The sequence below is a fragment of the Antechinus flavipes genome, chromosome 2 (genome assembly GCF_016432865.1).
Source record: "Antechinus flavipes isolate AdamAnt ecotype Samford, QLD, Australia chromosome 2, AdamAnt_v2, whole genome shotgun sequence".
Lineage (NCBI taxonomy): Eukaryota > Metazoa > Chordata > Mammalia > Dasyuromorphia > Dasyuridae > Antechinus > Antechinus flavipes.
Genome location: NC_067399.1, coordinates 314,713,404 through 314,728,734, shown reverse-complemented (window position 1 = coordinate 314,728,734; position 15,331 = coordinate 314,713,404). Strand labels below are relative to the sequence as shown.

The following is a 15,331-nucleotide window of genomic DNA, read 5'->3' as shown; positions in this document are numbered from 1 at the left end:
TTCTTCCCAGGTTATATATACCTTCTGAATCCAATTCTCCCTGTGCAACAAGAAAACTGTTTGGTTCTGCACACATATATTGTATCTAGGATATACTGTAACCTATTCAACATGTAAAGGATTGCTTGCCATCTGGGGGAGGGGGTGAAGGGAGGGGGGGAGGGGGTGGAGGGAGGGAGGGAAGGGAAAAATCGGAACAGAAGTGAAAGCAAGGGATAATGCTGTAAAAAAATTATCCTGGCATGGGTTCTATCAATAAAAAGTTATTTAAAAAAAAAAAAAGGCTACAAACTAAAACTAAAGTGGAAAAAAAAAAAAAGAAGTTATCCTGGGGTCCACAAAAACTCATTATTTATTGAGTGGGGGAGGGGACCTGAGTAAAACTTCTTGTTAGATAATTTTTACATTCAATCAAGAGAGCAAGGAAAAGTAATTAAGAGCCATTCAAAGCAAAGTCAATGGACTTTACAAGTAGGAACCCTGACCCCTGATTCCACAGAGTTTTAATAAGACAAATCAGAAGGGCAGATTAGATTTGTAATTCCACCTACAGGAGAGGTGGAAGATTTCTTAAACTGGGAAGTTCAGACAAATATCATAATATTAACATGGTGACCTCTGTGGAAGGGGAGATATGGAGGAAGAAACAAAAGTATTGCTAACAAGCTGGTTAAGAGGCCCAGGTTTGAAAACAGCAGGACAAAAGTTTTATACTGATCAATTCAATTTAATTTTAAAAAATTTATTAAGTGTCTACTATGTGCCAGACATTGTGCTAAGCACTGGATTGGAATTGCTTCAACTGGATGAGATTCAGCCTACTGATCAGAGAATAGCCCTGTACCTTTAGCTTGGGTAAAATAAAAAGTTTTAAAATAAACAAACAAATCTCCTCAAAGGGGAACCAGCCTACCCCAGTGAGAAGAGCAGTTAATTTAGTAAGAAGATGTGGGTTCAAATCACAGTTCTTCCATGCATTACCTATGCGATCTTGCTCAAGTAGTTTCAACTCTGGATCTCACTTGTCAATGCAGAGTTGTGGGGCAATAGATGGATGATCTTGAAGTCCCTTCCAGATCTGAATCTATGACTTTTAAGAGATCTTTGTTCAACAGTCTCATAGTCAGCAAGATGGTCAACAGGTAATGTCTATTTCTTTTTAAAATGTATTTAAATTTATTTGACTTTCCGTTCCAAATTCTCTTCTTTCACCCCTCCCCTACCCCAATGAGAAGACGGGAAATAAGGCAAGTGATGTGTCACGTACAAAGCCAAAGCCGTTCATTACTAACAGGTGTGGACCGAAGGCTCCCATTGATAAAAAGACACACAATCTGAAAGTAACCGGGTAATTCGTACAACCACGTTTAGAAGTCTTGGGCGCCTAAGGCGTCAAATCCACCAACACCTTTGAAGCGCCTACTACGTGCCCCGAGCTCTGTGAGCCTGGGAGAGCAGATGGACCAGGATAGGGAAGAACTTATGGTGGAGATGAGGCCTGCAGATGGAATGAAGATCCCCGCCAAAAAAGAGCAGAGCTCCTGCCGGCCCGATACGTCTCTGTACAGCACTAGTCCTTTTCAACATCCCGGGCGTGCGACGATCTGCGGGCATCGGGGCAGTGTGCCTGCCCCACGGCGAACGTGGGAGGAAAAGCCGGCAAGACGAGGCCGGAGGAAAGACTGCGCGCCCCGTCCCCTGCTTTCCGTACCTTGTGGCAGGTGCCCCGCGCGGGGGAAGCCTGAGTGAAGTCGATCACTCCTCCCAGATCGGCGGTCCCAGGGCGGCTCTGCCGATAGAAACGGAAGAGTTTCCGGAAAGCGTCCTCCCCAGGTTCAGCGGCCAACGCCGCCATCTTCCCCATCGTTCCCATCATTCCCCTAAAGCGCTCCTGACCCGGAAGAACGTCACCAGCTCCATTTCCGGACTACTGACTTCCTCACCTTGGCGAGTTGTGCGTGGTTGCAGGTTTCCAAATCTTCGAGTTGCTAGCTTCTCACAATGGCTGCTGCGACGTATTTGCGTTCAACACCCACAGGGCGGTATTTGGTCACGGCTTTTGTCAATCGCGTTCCCTGGACGGCTGCCTCTAGTGAGTAACTGGAGGGCATGGGTGGCCCGGGAGGGTTGCCAGAACTCTCCGGCAATTAAAGGGGTCGGGAGGAAGTGGCTGGATCCGATCTCTCCCCACCAGTTTTTGTCACTAATGATTGCTGGTATTTACATGTTTTTTTAGTTTGCCAAACCGGAAACATAATCCAGTTTTATCTTTACAGCCCTTTTGGGAGGTAGATGCCATCTTTATGTTCCCATTCTACAGATAGGGAAACTGAGGCAGGTAACGTAATTGACTTCCCCCGGGGGTCACACAACTAGTAAGTGCATGAGCTAGGGATTTGAGTTTAGGACTCCAGGTTCCGCCTAGTGGCCAGAAATTACCAGGAACCTCCAACGCCAAAAAAAAAAAAAAAAAAAAAAGGAAGGGCTCCCTGCGCTAGGAGAGCCTAGCTTCTCTTGCAAAGACCTGCAGAAGGAATGCGGATCAGGAGAAACTACCAAGGTTTTGGTTGAGAGACATTAGAGGACCGTGGACCATTACTCCCCCTGGGCCTGGCCAGCTGAGGCTCGGTGCTCTTCCAGTCGAACGGCACAAACAGGAGATGTTTCTTGCCGAGGAGGGTTTAGGTGTGAAATAGACTCCTTGATAACCAGGTGAAACTTGTCAAAGTAATGCTTTAGGTGGTGATGGTTGTTTTAATAATTAAAAGGAAGCGTTTAATTTCCTTTGGAGGTTAGTGCAAATAAAGATGTAATTTTTTTTTTTTGTCCCATTTTGCGCCCGTCCCAACAATCCACACTGTGCTCATTACTTAATAGCCAGTTCTTCGGACAGAGGTAGGGACTACCTGGATAAACAAAGATTTTTATATGACATTTTCCAGAAGAAGAAACAAACAGGCTTAATAACAATTAACAAAAACGATAATACTTATAATAGCTAACATACATTTATATAGTGCTTACTACGCACCAGGCACGGTGCTAAGAGCTATAGTAGCACTTAAGCATTCCTCTGCTTTAAAACTCATTGAATCTGATATTGGAGCCATTTCGAGAAGAAAAAAAATGCTTCAGCCCCTGACACTTGCTGGGCACTCTGAACTTGTAAACGTTGTTCTTTTTGGTTAAGTGGTAGGGATGTGAGTTTGGTCTGGCATAGAGCTCAGCTCTGGGTCCAGTCCTACACAATCATCCCTCCTGCTGTTACTATTGTCCTTAGTCTTGGGAAGCTTACTTCATGGGGTGGGGAGAGAGGTCCTGGTTCTTCTCTGAAAGTGAGAGAGGAGCCAGGATGGATTGGGCTGGGCTGACTTGACTCATTTCTGCCTAAGCTGGAAGCCCACACAAGTGGAGAATTGGGTGGAGAGTGATAAGTTAGACCGAGGACTGAAGATGTACTCCTTATGAGAAAAATGCATTGGGTACTGTTTTGCCACTTGTGGTGCCTTCGAACCAATTAACAAGGAGTACTGAGGTATCTTTTGATTCTCAAAGCAACCCTGCCAGATAGGTGTTAGGGACAACCACACCCATTTTACAGAAAGGAAAATAGGCAGATTTGGTGACTTGTCCAGAGTCACCAGCTAGTGATTGTTTCAAGCCACATGACTTGGCTGAGGGAGAGTAGGAGTTGGTTTTGTGGGGAAAAAAATGTTATAACCCAGCATGTATGGTATAGTGGAAAGAACACAGTTATGGTAGTGTTTTTTATTTTTATTATATTTTTAAATCCTGGATTTAACACTAAATAAAATTAATTTCCATGTACCTAGCAGTACAGAAAATGAGAACCTTAGGGAGAAATTTCTCCAGAGCTCATTTTAAAAGAGGAAAATGACACTATGGTTTATCCAAAGTCAAAAACTTACCTGTAGAACCAAAATTCAAAAATACATCTTATGACATTGACTTTAGACTCGGTACCAATCTTCCACCTGAACAAAATTTCAGATCATCAAAAGTGATTATGTTATTTGTATCTCTAAAAATAATGCCAACTAAGTGCAGAGGAGGCAAATAATTTTCAACTGGATGGTCAGGGGAGGATTTATGGAAGTGGTGGAATTGAGCAGAGCCTTAAAGTATGGCTAAAATTTCAGTTGGAGTCACAGAATCTTGAGTTGAAAGGGACTGAGGCTCTATTCATGAAGGGATTCCCCCCTCCACAATGTCATTCCTAACAAATAATCATCCATTTAGTAAAGGCCAGCTTACTCTACTTATGGATAGTTTTAATTATGTTAGGAAGTTTTCCCTTACATAATACTTAAATTCTACCTCCATAGCTTAGATTTTGCTTCTACTTCTGCCCCCAACCAAGCAGAATAGGTTCTTATCCTTTTAAACAGTAATCAAGATATAATAAAGTGCTTACTATGTGCTAATCCCTGGGGATAGAGAGAAAGGCAAAAAAGAGCATGCTCTTTATCGTTAGCCTATAGTTTACTAGAGGAAAACAGTGCACAGACTTTGTGCAAAATCCCACTGCACGTAGTTTGTATGACAGGGCTTGAAAACAGCTGTCATGACTCCTCCAATTTTCCCATTCCCAGGTGGTCCTTATGTGATATGACTTAGATGAAGACTCTTCACATGTTGGTTGTCATCCCTTGGACGTCAGTTTCTCATTTTCCTTCAAATTAGTCCCTCTAACTAAACAGTATTCCAGATTAGCCTAAAATGTATTCCAGTTAGAAAAAATAGGAAGAAAAGGAGTGGAAAGAGGGCAGATTTTCAGATACAACTAAAAAAGTTGGTGAGGTAAGACTCTGCAAGGATTTTGAATGTCAGTGTTAGGTATTTGTACTTTATTGGGAAGTTAATAGCTTTGGTGTAGATGGATAGCTTCTATGCATAACCCATGCCTGCCACAAATGGAATCCAGCCAACCCTTATTCCTACTGGATTTTATTTTTGTCTTTCCTGTGGGGGCCATCAAGGAAATGAAAAATAGTTGTCATAAGAAAATTAGAACCCTGGGCTAGGTTATATTTAAAATTCTTTCCAGTTACATAATTCTGTGATGGAAAATCTAAAAATTAATTAACTGGCCTATTTACTTTTTTCTTCCCACAGAAGAGATCAAAGAACACTTCAGTCAATTTGGTAATGTGAGAAGATGTTTCCTACCATTTGTGAGTGTTGACTATTTTCTTGATTCTTTACCAAAATAGATTGGCTGTCTAGAAACAGTTGGTGTGTAATGGCATATATCTACCCAAAGGTTTCCTGATAAAATCAGGTGATTATCCAGGAATCTTTAGCTTAAAGTTAAGTACTATATGCAGTTATAATAGTATTTGATTTATTAACATTGTTAACCACTTAAAAATTTGAAGATATATAGTAGTTTGGAATTAAACACTGATTTCTTACTGCTTTATTTTACCTTTTTAGAGCCCCCAAATTGGGGTATAAATTTGTTACTTCATTCAAAGTAACAGTGACAGTCTCCTAGGTCACAGAGATCTGAGACTTTAAAAAAGGCACAAGGAAATTTTATTTAGATTGATCATATTGCCTTTCCTGGCCTCAAACATTGATTTTATTTCTTGACTTCAGGAGACATTACTTTTATACTTGTCATAGATTTAGAACTGCAAGGAACCTTAAGAGATCAAGGCCTTTGTATCAATATAGTTTATATGACAGGACTTAAAAGACAGCTGTTGTAGCCCTTCTAGTCTCCCCATTTCAAGATGTATTGTGACTTAGGTGGTGATAAAGAGGCTAGTAAAGTAAAACAGCAAGCATAAACTAGGTGTAAATAATAAGGGCCAGATAAATGAGATTAACAATTTTTCTTTTTTACTATAGATATATGCAATAAATGCAGATGTATTGCTGGTGTATAAATTTCTGGAGAATTTAAATTTGAATATTTAAATTATTAAAAGTTACTAAAGTGGAGAGTAAGCTAGAATTTATCTTTGTGATAAGTTTTACTATCTAGAATCCAAGAAAATCTTGAATTAATAGACAAGTTTGATCAAATAGAATGTACTATACATCATCATTTATGAACTCTGTTTACTAGCTTGGAAGGTTAAGAGTTCGATGTTGGTATAATCAGTAGGCATATTATATACAATATTAATTTATACTCACATTTTGTTTTATATTTATATTTTAGAATATATAATAAGCATAATATATATCATTAATTTATACTCTTCCTTATTTTGGTTTTCTAGGAAAAAGACACAGGCTTTCATAAAGGTCATTGTTGGGTTGGATTTTCTTCAGAAGAAGAACTTCAAAGAGCATTACAGCAAGAAAATCATTTCATTGATGGAGTCAAAGTAAGATAAGATCACTTCTGTGTTATCATTAATGATAATGATGGTATAAAAGTCAGATCTCTTGCTTCTCTAGGAGCTAGCAGATGACCAAGCAGGTTTTTTTTTTTTTTTTTTTAAACCACAGAGATTCTTTTCACCAGATATGGGTATTTGTATTCAACAGTTTCACTGATATGGAGATATTATGTGTACAAAATATAAATATTTATGAAAAATCTCCAAAGTAATTAATTGGCATACTAGTGTCCACAAAAAAACTAAAGACATTTTTTGGTTAGAAAAACATTGAGGAAGATTAGGTAATTGTTGGCTATATTACCTTAATGTATGAACTTTTTTCAGAGAAGCAAAGAACTTCTTAATAAATAACAGTGCTATTATTGTATTGCTTTTTATATTTATGAGGTCAGCTCCCTAATACTCCACCACTCCCTTTAAAGAATAGTAGATAAGTTATTTCAACTTTCTCCGCTTCCCAGTGGTGCTAATGTGCATTTTTTTTTCAGGTCATTGTTCAGCGCCAAAGATACAGACAAGATGTGAAGGAGGAGAATACTGAATTAGTATAAATGTATTGATAAATTGTGAAATAAAAATGTTATGCTATGAAAAGTTTATCTGAATGTTTTATTTAAAACAGTTGCATCACACAGAAGCCAACTCTCCCATTCCAAATTAAAACCAGACAAAACACATAATGGGGGCAAACATTCAACAAGCAGTGGACAACTCCATAATGTAAAGACCCCCTCTTACCCCACCAACTACTCAGCGTGGTTGGTGATAAACTTTATGTACAAGACTAATTCTACTATGAAATGTTAATCCACCAAAACTAATGTCACTAAAGACAAAATAGTCTTAATTTGGTATGGCCGAGTAGTATGGAGCTTCTGTTAATGTTAATGGAGTTGGGAAAGGTGGCTTGACTGAGAGGGGGAAACAAAAACCTTACACTGAGAATATGGCCCACCCCCTTAAAAATAAACAGACTAGTTTAAAGTATACTTCCCTTTCCCCTAGCCCCAGTAATAAAAAGTAGTGGGATCTACAATCCCAGATTTGGTTTTCATCCTGACCATTTACATAGAATTCCCCAATGACCACTGTCATCAGAGTAAGGATAATAGTTCATTCTCTTCTGAGAGGCTACCCTACTCACTCCTTCCTCCTCTTCTTGCCTTCATGTTCATGTTCCTTAGGGCGGCTGCTGTCTGAGGGTCTTTTAGACCCTCCGTGCTGTTTAGCTTCTTCCAAAAATTTGTCCAGACCAAAGGGATCTTCTTCAAATTGAACTGGTCCTTCACGGCCTCGCTGTCTACGATCTGAGCCAGAGAACTCCTTATCAGGAACAAATCTAGGATAGAATCAAATGGACCATAAGCTGTTATTTTTTTTTTTTTAACTATTTTAAACAATTATTTTGAACACTGGAACTGAATAGTGCTTTACCTGTTGGTCTTTATTCGGGCCTCTAGGTCATCACCATACATGTCTTTGTCCAGATTTTTGCTGGGTCTGTAGATGTTTTGGGCCATATCTTTGCCACTTCTCCATGCTTGATCATAAACATTATAAATTTCATCTTCTCCACCAGCAAAACCACTGTCCATACCCTGTGAAAGAATGAATTATAAAGGCAAGAAAAATCTGTGTAGCATCTAGAAAAATTTAAAGAAGTGCTTTCCTTGGGCAAATCTATAGTAAAAATAGGTATTTGGTGAATTCTCTCAAGTCCTTTCTTAGAATTTAGATTGTTTGTAAAATAAAGTTAACATAAGTTTAAGTTTCCAAATTAATAGTAATTAAAACTAACAAAATAACTTGAAAAGCAGATCACTTGATAGTAGGATGATGTAACTGCTGGGCAGAGCTATAAAAGGGAATTAAACAGCAAAGTAATAATGATGATTAGAGTCCTTGGTTCAAATGTGCTTCTATTCTTTTTTATCCTATATAAACCATTTAACCTCAGGCCTTAGTTCCTCATCTATAAAACAGGATTAGACTAGATGATGCCTGAGGTTATTTCCAGATTATCCATTGGTTAAGCCTATTATGAAACACAGTAATTCTAGACCATATAACACATGGCAGATTATCATTTCTCAATAGCTCCTAAAAGTATTAATATGACATAGTACAAAAAATGTTCATATGATGAACTTTGAATTATCAAGAAAAAAACAAACTGATGTAAAGGAAAAAGCACTGGTCAGAGATTTGTAAGTCTCAGCCTTAAACTATTACTTTGCTTTAGGCCTTAAATTTATTAAGATTTTTTGGGGGGAGGGGTAGCAGAAAGCAATTAGCATTAAGTGTCCAGAGTCATAGCTAGTTAAGTCCCAAGTGTCTGAGGTTGCATTTGAATTCGAATTCTCCTCAACCAACCATTTGCAAACCATTTGATAGCAGTATAATGTAACTACTGGAAAGAGCTACAAAAAGGAGAGGTAAATTAAACAATAAAGTAATAATGACTGGAGTCTGATGCTCTATCCACTGAGCAACTTAACTGCAGATTTCTAAACTAAAGTGATTTCTGAAGAAGATCTACAGAGTTGAGTTTTTCATTTTCAATGCTTATTTAGGAAGCAAGCTCTAATCTGGAAAATTAGCTTACTTAAAACAGATATTAATGCCAAATAAATTAGATATAGTAGGGATCTTTCTAGTTCCATCTCTTCACTTCAAAAATAGGGAAAACAGGGCTTAGAGAAATTGTGCTAAGTTCATAGCCACACAAAAAAGTGCTAGAGATGGTAGCTGAATAGGTTTGCCTCCCTGATTTCACATCTTATCCACTGTACACAGTAGAGAGCCAGAACTCTGGAGAAGTATACTTGAAACAAGATGTTATCTCAGTGGAATTGATGAGATAACGGTTCTTTAGTTCACATAAATACTTAGTATGGTGATATAATGATTCTCTCTAAGTTCACACATAATCAGTGTGCTATAATGATGTAATTACAATTTCATGTTTGCTTAGTTCTAATTCTAACCTTGCATGTTAAATGTGCTAACAAACTAAGGGTATTTTAAGAAAATACTGCAGGATATATCTTGGATATATCTTTATATCTACCTTTTGTCTTCATTTTAGAAACAAAGTTATCAGGGCTGGGTCTTCAAAAGTACTTAGAAAACTTTTTTGTTCTCTTCTAATCTCTTATAACTCTACCCAATCACTTATTAAGAGAAGTAACTAATCTGATTCCACCTGTTGCATGCCATCACTCATAAACTCATAATCATTAGTAGATTTGATAAATTATTTGTGTGTGTTTACACACACACACACACACACACACACACACACACACACTCTAAACTTCCTTCCCCACCCCCAATTAAATACCTTAGTTTGGTTGAATAGCCTCTGGTCATATTGAACTTCATTGGAAGTCCGAGGATTGGGCACACCAAGAGCAATGACTTCACTGATATCTCGATTCTCATTTCTCTGTAATTTTGACCTATATTAAAATATCACCAGTTATACACTTGACTTCATAAACATTTATTATATGAACAAATTGAATATTTCAGCTTAAGAACACCCAGTTAGTAATGAAAACTTCATGTACTGTGAAGACATTCTCTGACATTACATAATCAGGTTAGCAATCCTTGTAGCATTTCAAATACATGATCACCAGAGAAGGTAAGGTTTTACAATTTGGCTCTCTTGATAACTCAAAGGAATGCCAAGAGACTAATTGTCTGAAATGTATTTCTTTAATGCAAATAATTAGCTTATAGTATATGTAGGGACACAACTGCTGTGGAATTTATTTTATATTCATGTACTGGAAAACTAAGTTTGCTGTAGGATCAACATAGTACAAATTTGGCTTACTATTTGAATTTTTTTTAAAGTCCAAATTAGTTCCTCATTGTGGCCAAAATTATTAATTCTGCTCTTATCAGAGTGTTAAAAGAGGGAAAAAAATGCCAGTGATTGGATTTAGTACTATTTTAGGTTTAAAGCTTAATGGAACCTGGGATACTTGTTACTATTTCAGTAAAAGTTCAAATCTCAAAATGATTTCTTTTGAATGTTTAATTTCAAAATTAACTACAAAATTTTAAAAAATAAGCATACAGTAACTTAGAGGATACATTTAATCTACAATGCTATTTTCAAGTTAATAAAACTCTGGCTGTAAGAGTCACATGAGACATAAAATATTCTATTATCTATTACTATTTATTTTTGCTGAGGCAACTGGGGTTAAATGACATGCTCAGAGTCACACAGCTAGAAAGTATTAAGTGTCTGAGGCTGGATTTGAACTCAGGTCCTTCTGACTTCAAGGCCAGTGTTCTAGCCACTGTGCCATCTAGCCCCTTAAAATAAAGTTAAAAAAACAAACAAACAAACAACTTTTTAAAGTGTGCTTTGATCTACATTCATGCTTTATCAGTTCTTTCTTTGGAGATGAATGGCATTTTTCATCACGAGTTAAGTCATTCACAATACTGCTATTACTGTGTACAATGTTTTGGTTCTATTCATTTCACTTTGTAATCAGTTCATATGTCTTTCCAGGTTTTTCTGAAATCTTACCTGCTCATCATTTTTTATAACAAAATAGTATTCCATCATAATCATATACAACAATTTGTTCAGCCATTCCCCAATTGATGGATATATATATATCCCTTAATTTCCAATTCTCCGTCACCACAAAAAGAGCTGCTATATAAATATTTTTGTAACATGTAGGTGCTTTTCTTTAAATCTCTTTGGGATACAAACTTTGTGATGATCCTGGGTTCAAAATATAGTTCCATATTTTTCAGGATGGCTGAATCAATTCAAAATTTCATCAACAATGCACTGACGTTCCAACTTTTCCACAACCCCTCTAATATTTGTCTTTTTCCTTTTGCCCTATTAATTAATCTAAGCAGTATAAAGTAGCACACCTTAGAATTGTTTTAATTTACATTTCTATAATCAATAGTGGTTTAGAGCATTTTTCCTATGACTACAGTTTTGATTACTTTGTGTGAAAATTGCCTGTTCGTATTTTTTAACCATTTGCCAATTGGTGAATGACTTTCATTTGTATAATTTTTATTTAGTTCTCTAAAAATTTGAGAAATGAAGCCTTTATCAGAGAAGCTTGCCATAATTTTTTTTTCAGTTATGATTACTGTGTATTATTTGTTTCTATCTTTTTTCCCCTCCATTTATCCTACTCTCTTTTCCTTTTACCATGTCCATCCTTAAAAGTGTTTTGCCTATTTTCAGATGAAGAAATTAAAACCATTTCTAGTCATATGAAAAGGTGCTCTAAATCACTACTGATCAGAGAAATGCAAATTAAGACAACTCTTAGGTACTACTATATACCTCTCAAATTGGCTAAAATGACAGGAAAAGATAAGTATGAATGTTGGAGAGCAGATAGGAAAACTGGGACACTAATAATACATTGTTGGTGGAGTTGTGAATTGATCCAACCATTCTGAAGAGCAATTTGGAACTATGCCCAAAGGGCTATAAACTTTGATTTAGTAGTGTCTCTACTGGGTTTGTATCATAAAGAGATCATAAAGGAGGAAAAAGGATCCACATATGCAAAAATGTCTGTGGCAGCCCTTTTTGTAGTGGCAAGAAACTGGAAACAGCAGATGACCATCAGTTAGAGAACAACTGAATAAATTGTGGTATAGGAATATTATGGTATATTATTGTTCTGTAAGAAATGACCAGCAGGATGATTTCAGAGAGGCCTGGAGACACTTACATGAACAGATGCTGAGTGAAGTGAGCAGAACAGGAAATCATTGTACACAACAACATCAATACCATATGATGATCTCTTATCCAATGATCTTGTGATGAAGAAAGCCATTTGCACCCAGAGAAAGGACAATGGGGACTGAACGTGTATTGCAACATAGTATTTTCAGTCTTTTGGGGGTTGTTTGCTTGCATTTTGTTTTCTTTCTTAATTTTTCCCTTTTTGATCTGATTTTTCTTGTGCAGCATGTTATTTATGGAAATATATATACAGAAAGAGGAATTGCATGTTTAACATATATTGGATCACTTGCCCACTGTGGGAGGGGATGCAGGGAAGGGAGAGGAAAAGTTTAGAACACATGATTTTGTAGGGGTGAATGTCAAAATTTATCCATATACATATATATATTGAAAATAAAAAGCTTTAATTTAAAAAAAAAAAAAGTGTTTTGCCTTTGACTACTACCTCCCTTAATCCTACCTCCTTTCTGTCAGACCCTTCTGCTGCTCCTCCCCCTTCCTTCTCTTACCTTTTTCTCCTACTTTTCCTTGTAAGGTAATAAAAATTTCTATACCAAACTGAGTGTTATTTTCTTTAAGCCAGTTTCAATGAGAGTAGTGTTCAAGCACTTTCCCTATGTCCCCCATCTCATAAAAGCTCTTGTGTGCTTCTTTTATGGGAAATAATTTACTCCATTTTATCTTTCCTTCCCTCTTCTAGTGCATTCCTCTCTTACCCTTAATTTTAAGATAGCATCCCATCATATTCAACTCACACTCGTGTCATGTCCTCTATCTTTGCATACTTCTAACTGCATTAATAATGAAAAAGTTCTTATGAGTTAACAAGTATCATCTTCCCATCTAAGAATATAAATAGTTTAACATTATGGAATCCCCTAATGATTTCTATTCCCTACTTACTTTTCTATGTTCCTTTTGAGTCTTGTATTTGAAATTCAGTTTTTCTATTCAGCTTTGATCTTTTTGATCTTTTGATCAGGAATTTTTAGAAAGCCATTTATTTCATCGATTATCCATTTCCTCCCTGCCCCTCCCCCTCTCCCCCCAAAGGATTATACTGTTTTTCTGGATAGGCGATTCTTGGTTGTACTCCTAGCTCCTCTGCCCTCTAGAATAGCATATTCCAAGCCCTTTACTCCTTTAATGTAGAAACTGCTAAATACTGTGTTACCCTGACTGTGATTTCATAATATTGGTACTATTTGCCCCTTCCCCACAATCATTCTCCTTTTTCAATTGAGCATCTGGATCACTGTTTCTCTCCTGCACTTACAGACAAGGGAAATTTCACATCCATATTGATTTTCCTCAAGCTCCTTAACTTTTCAGTTCTTTAATCTCAAATTCCATCCTAAATTATTCCCAGCATAGACCCTACATACAGGTTGCTGAATGGAGCTAGAATTAGTTACACCACTGTTTAAAAGACATACTATACTCTCAACCAAATTTAACTTTGCTGTATCAAGGAAACCTATTCTGATTCTCTAAATGCCTTCTACTATGTGTGTGTGTGTCTCTACATCTATGTGGTGTCTTCTTCGTTAGAATGTAAACTCCCTGAGAGTAAGGATTTATATATCCCCATATTTAGAGATCAAATGAGATTATATGAAAATGCTTTGAAAATCCAAAGCATTACTGAAACATAATGCAGTGCCATTATTTATGTAGTCCAAATCTCTACCCTGCACCATAAAAAATGTTTCAAAATGCCTGATTACATGAAATAAGAGAGCATTTTATGGTCCTAGAAAATTTATCAATGTTGCAAGGAAAAAGCTGTTAGTTTGAATTGCATGAAAAAGAAAATTAATTATTTTTCTTTTTCCAGACTTACCTCTTATCAGGAGCTGCTCTGGAAAGATTTCTGTCATGTTGTCTCTCTTTGCGTCTATCATGTCTTATTTCATCTCGTTCCCGAGCCTCACCATCCTCTGTAGAGAGAAGTTGCTTCATTATTGTAATATATTCAGGAACACTGAAAAATATGGAGAATCTACCTACTTTAGGCAAGGCTCCCAAGTTAATCCTCTATTAGTCTGTTATCATATTTGGTTACCCAGATTAAAGTTAAAATTAAGTCAGTAACATCTTTAAATATTAAGAACATTCTCTATCAAAACTATAAATAGGCACAGAATAAAATAATTCATGAGTGAATTATATTACACTAACACTTTCATGTTTAAAAAATATTGCTATAAAAAAAAGCCTTTTGCTTTTTTAACTGTGTAAATGGTAATAACAGGTTTAACTTTATATTAAAATACTGTTGTGAAAATATATTAAAATGTTATGAAGACCCAAAGGATAATGGTGGAAACAAGACAGCTCTTTTACTTTCCCACATGATGATGGAAGCTGAAAGATATAGGATAAGAGATATCATCAAGAAAATGTAAAAATGATAAAAGAAGATAGACTGGCCATATAATAAGGCATCATATATTAAACAATGCAAATGATTATAATTTATTATTCATTAGAATAATAGGCATACAACTAAAAGACACTTCAGAGGTCCAATCTCATTTTAAGCATGAAGACCCTAAGCCTTTAGCAATTTTGTAATCTGCCCAACATTAGCTCAGTGGTGCACAGTGGATAAAGTCAGCTTTGTTAAGACCCAAGTTCAAGTCCTGGCTTTAGATACTTACTAGGTGACCTTGAGCTAGGGATTCAATGGCTAGTGTTCAACCAGAACTCAAACAATCTTTTTAAAAATACCCTGCAACTTTTCTGAAGTTATTTCTCAAGTAGTTTTTTAGTTGATTTCCTAGGATTCTCTAAGTATACCATCATATCATCTGCAAAGAGTGACAGTTTTGTTTCTTCATTGCCTATTCTAATTCCTTCAATTTCTTTTTCTTCTTATTGTTATAGCTAACTTTTCTAGTACTATATAGAATAATAATAATAATGGGCATCCTTCCTTCACAACCTGATCTTACTGGGAAGGTTTCTAGCTTATCTTCATAATAATAATATTAATGCTTGCTGATGGTTTTAGATTGATACTACTTATCATTTTAAGGAAAGCTCCATTTATTCCTATGCTCTCTAGTATTTTCAATAGGGATAGGTGTTGTATTTTGTTAAAATCTTTTTCACCATCTCTTGGCAACTATGACTTATTGGTTTTCTTATTGATAGGAGTACCCACACAATTTTAAAAAATACC

At 36.5% G+C, this 15,331-nt stretch overlaps 3 protein-coding genes across 3 annotated transcripts in view; 1 reads left to right on the top strand and 2 right to left on the bottom strand.

The window, feature by feature from the left end:
- Positions 1-1,904, bottom strand: part of ALKBH1 (alkB homolog 1, histone H2A dioxygenase) — a 29,438-nt gene extending 27,534 nt beyond the window's left edge. Inside the window, exon 1 of the mRNA XM_051977507.1 lies at positions 1,712-1,904. Coding sequence (XP_051833467.1) covers positions 1,712-1,876 — 165 coding nt within the window. The 5' untranslated portion in view covers positions 1,877-1,904. The remainder of the gene's footprint in view (positions 1-1,711) is intronic.
- A 70-nt stretch (positions 1,905-1,974) lies between these two features.
- SLIRP (SRA stem-loop interacting RNA binding protein) lies at positions 1,975-6,974 on the top strand. Its single transcript, XM_051977508.1, has 4 exons — positions 1,975-2,092; positions 5,137-5,195; positions 6,255-6,362; positions 6,869-6,974. Exons 1-4 carry the CDS (start codon positions 2,002-2,004, stop codon positions 6,929-6,931), a joined length of 321 nt encoding a protein of 106 aa, XP_051833468.1. The 5' UTR covers positions 1,975-2,001; the 3' UTR covers positions 6,932-6,974.
- The window catches only part of SNW1 (SNW domain containing 1), a 28,773-nt gene continuing 20,412 nt past the window's right edge, over positions 6,971-15,331 (bottom strand). Inside the window, exons 11-14 of the mRNA XM_051977506.1 lie at positions 13,988-14,084; positions 9,724-9,841; positions 7,815-7,978; positions 6,971-7,719 (exon numbers count right to left, since the gene is read on the bottom strand). Of these exons, the coding sequence (XP_051833466.1) occupies positions 7,521-7,719; positions 7,815-7,978; positions 9,724-9,841; positions 13,988-14,084 (578 nt within the window). The 3' untranslated portion in view covers positions 6,971-7,520. The remainder of the gene's footprint in view (positions 7,720-7,814; positions 7,979-9,723; positions 9,842-13,987; positions 14,085-15,331) is intronic.

Bases quoted from the DNA above. Each gene is read 5' to 3' on its own strand.
- SLIRP (XM_051977508.1), top strand. From the start codon at position 2,002: ATGGCTGCTGCGACGTATTTGCGTTCAACACCCACAGGGCGGTATTTG. The intron at 2,093-5,136 runs GTGAGTAACTGG...TTCTTCCCACAG, and splicing joins TCCCTGGACGGCTGCCTCTA to AAGAGATCAAAGAACACTTC. The intron at 5,196-6,254 runs GTGAGTGTTGAC...TTGGTTTTCTAG, and splicing joins GAAGATGTTTCCTACCATTT to GAAAAAGACACAGGCTTTCA.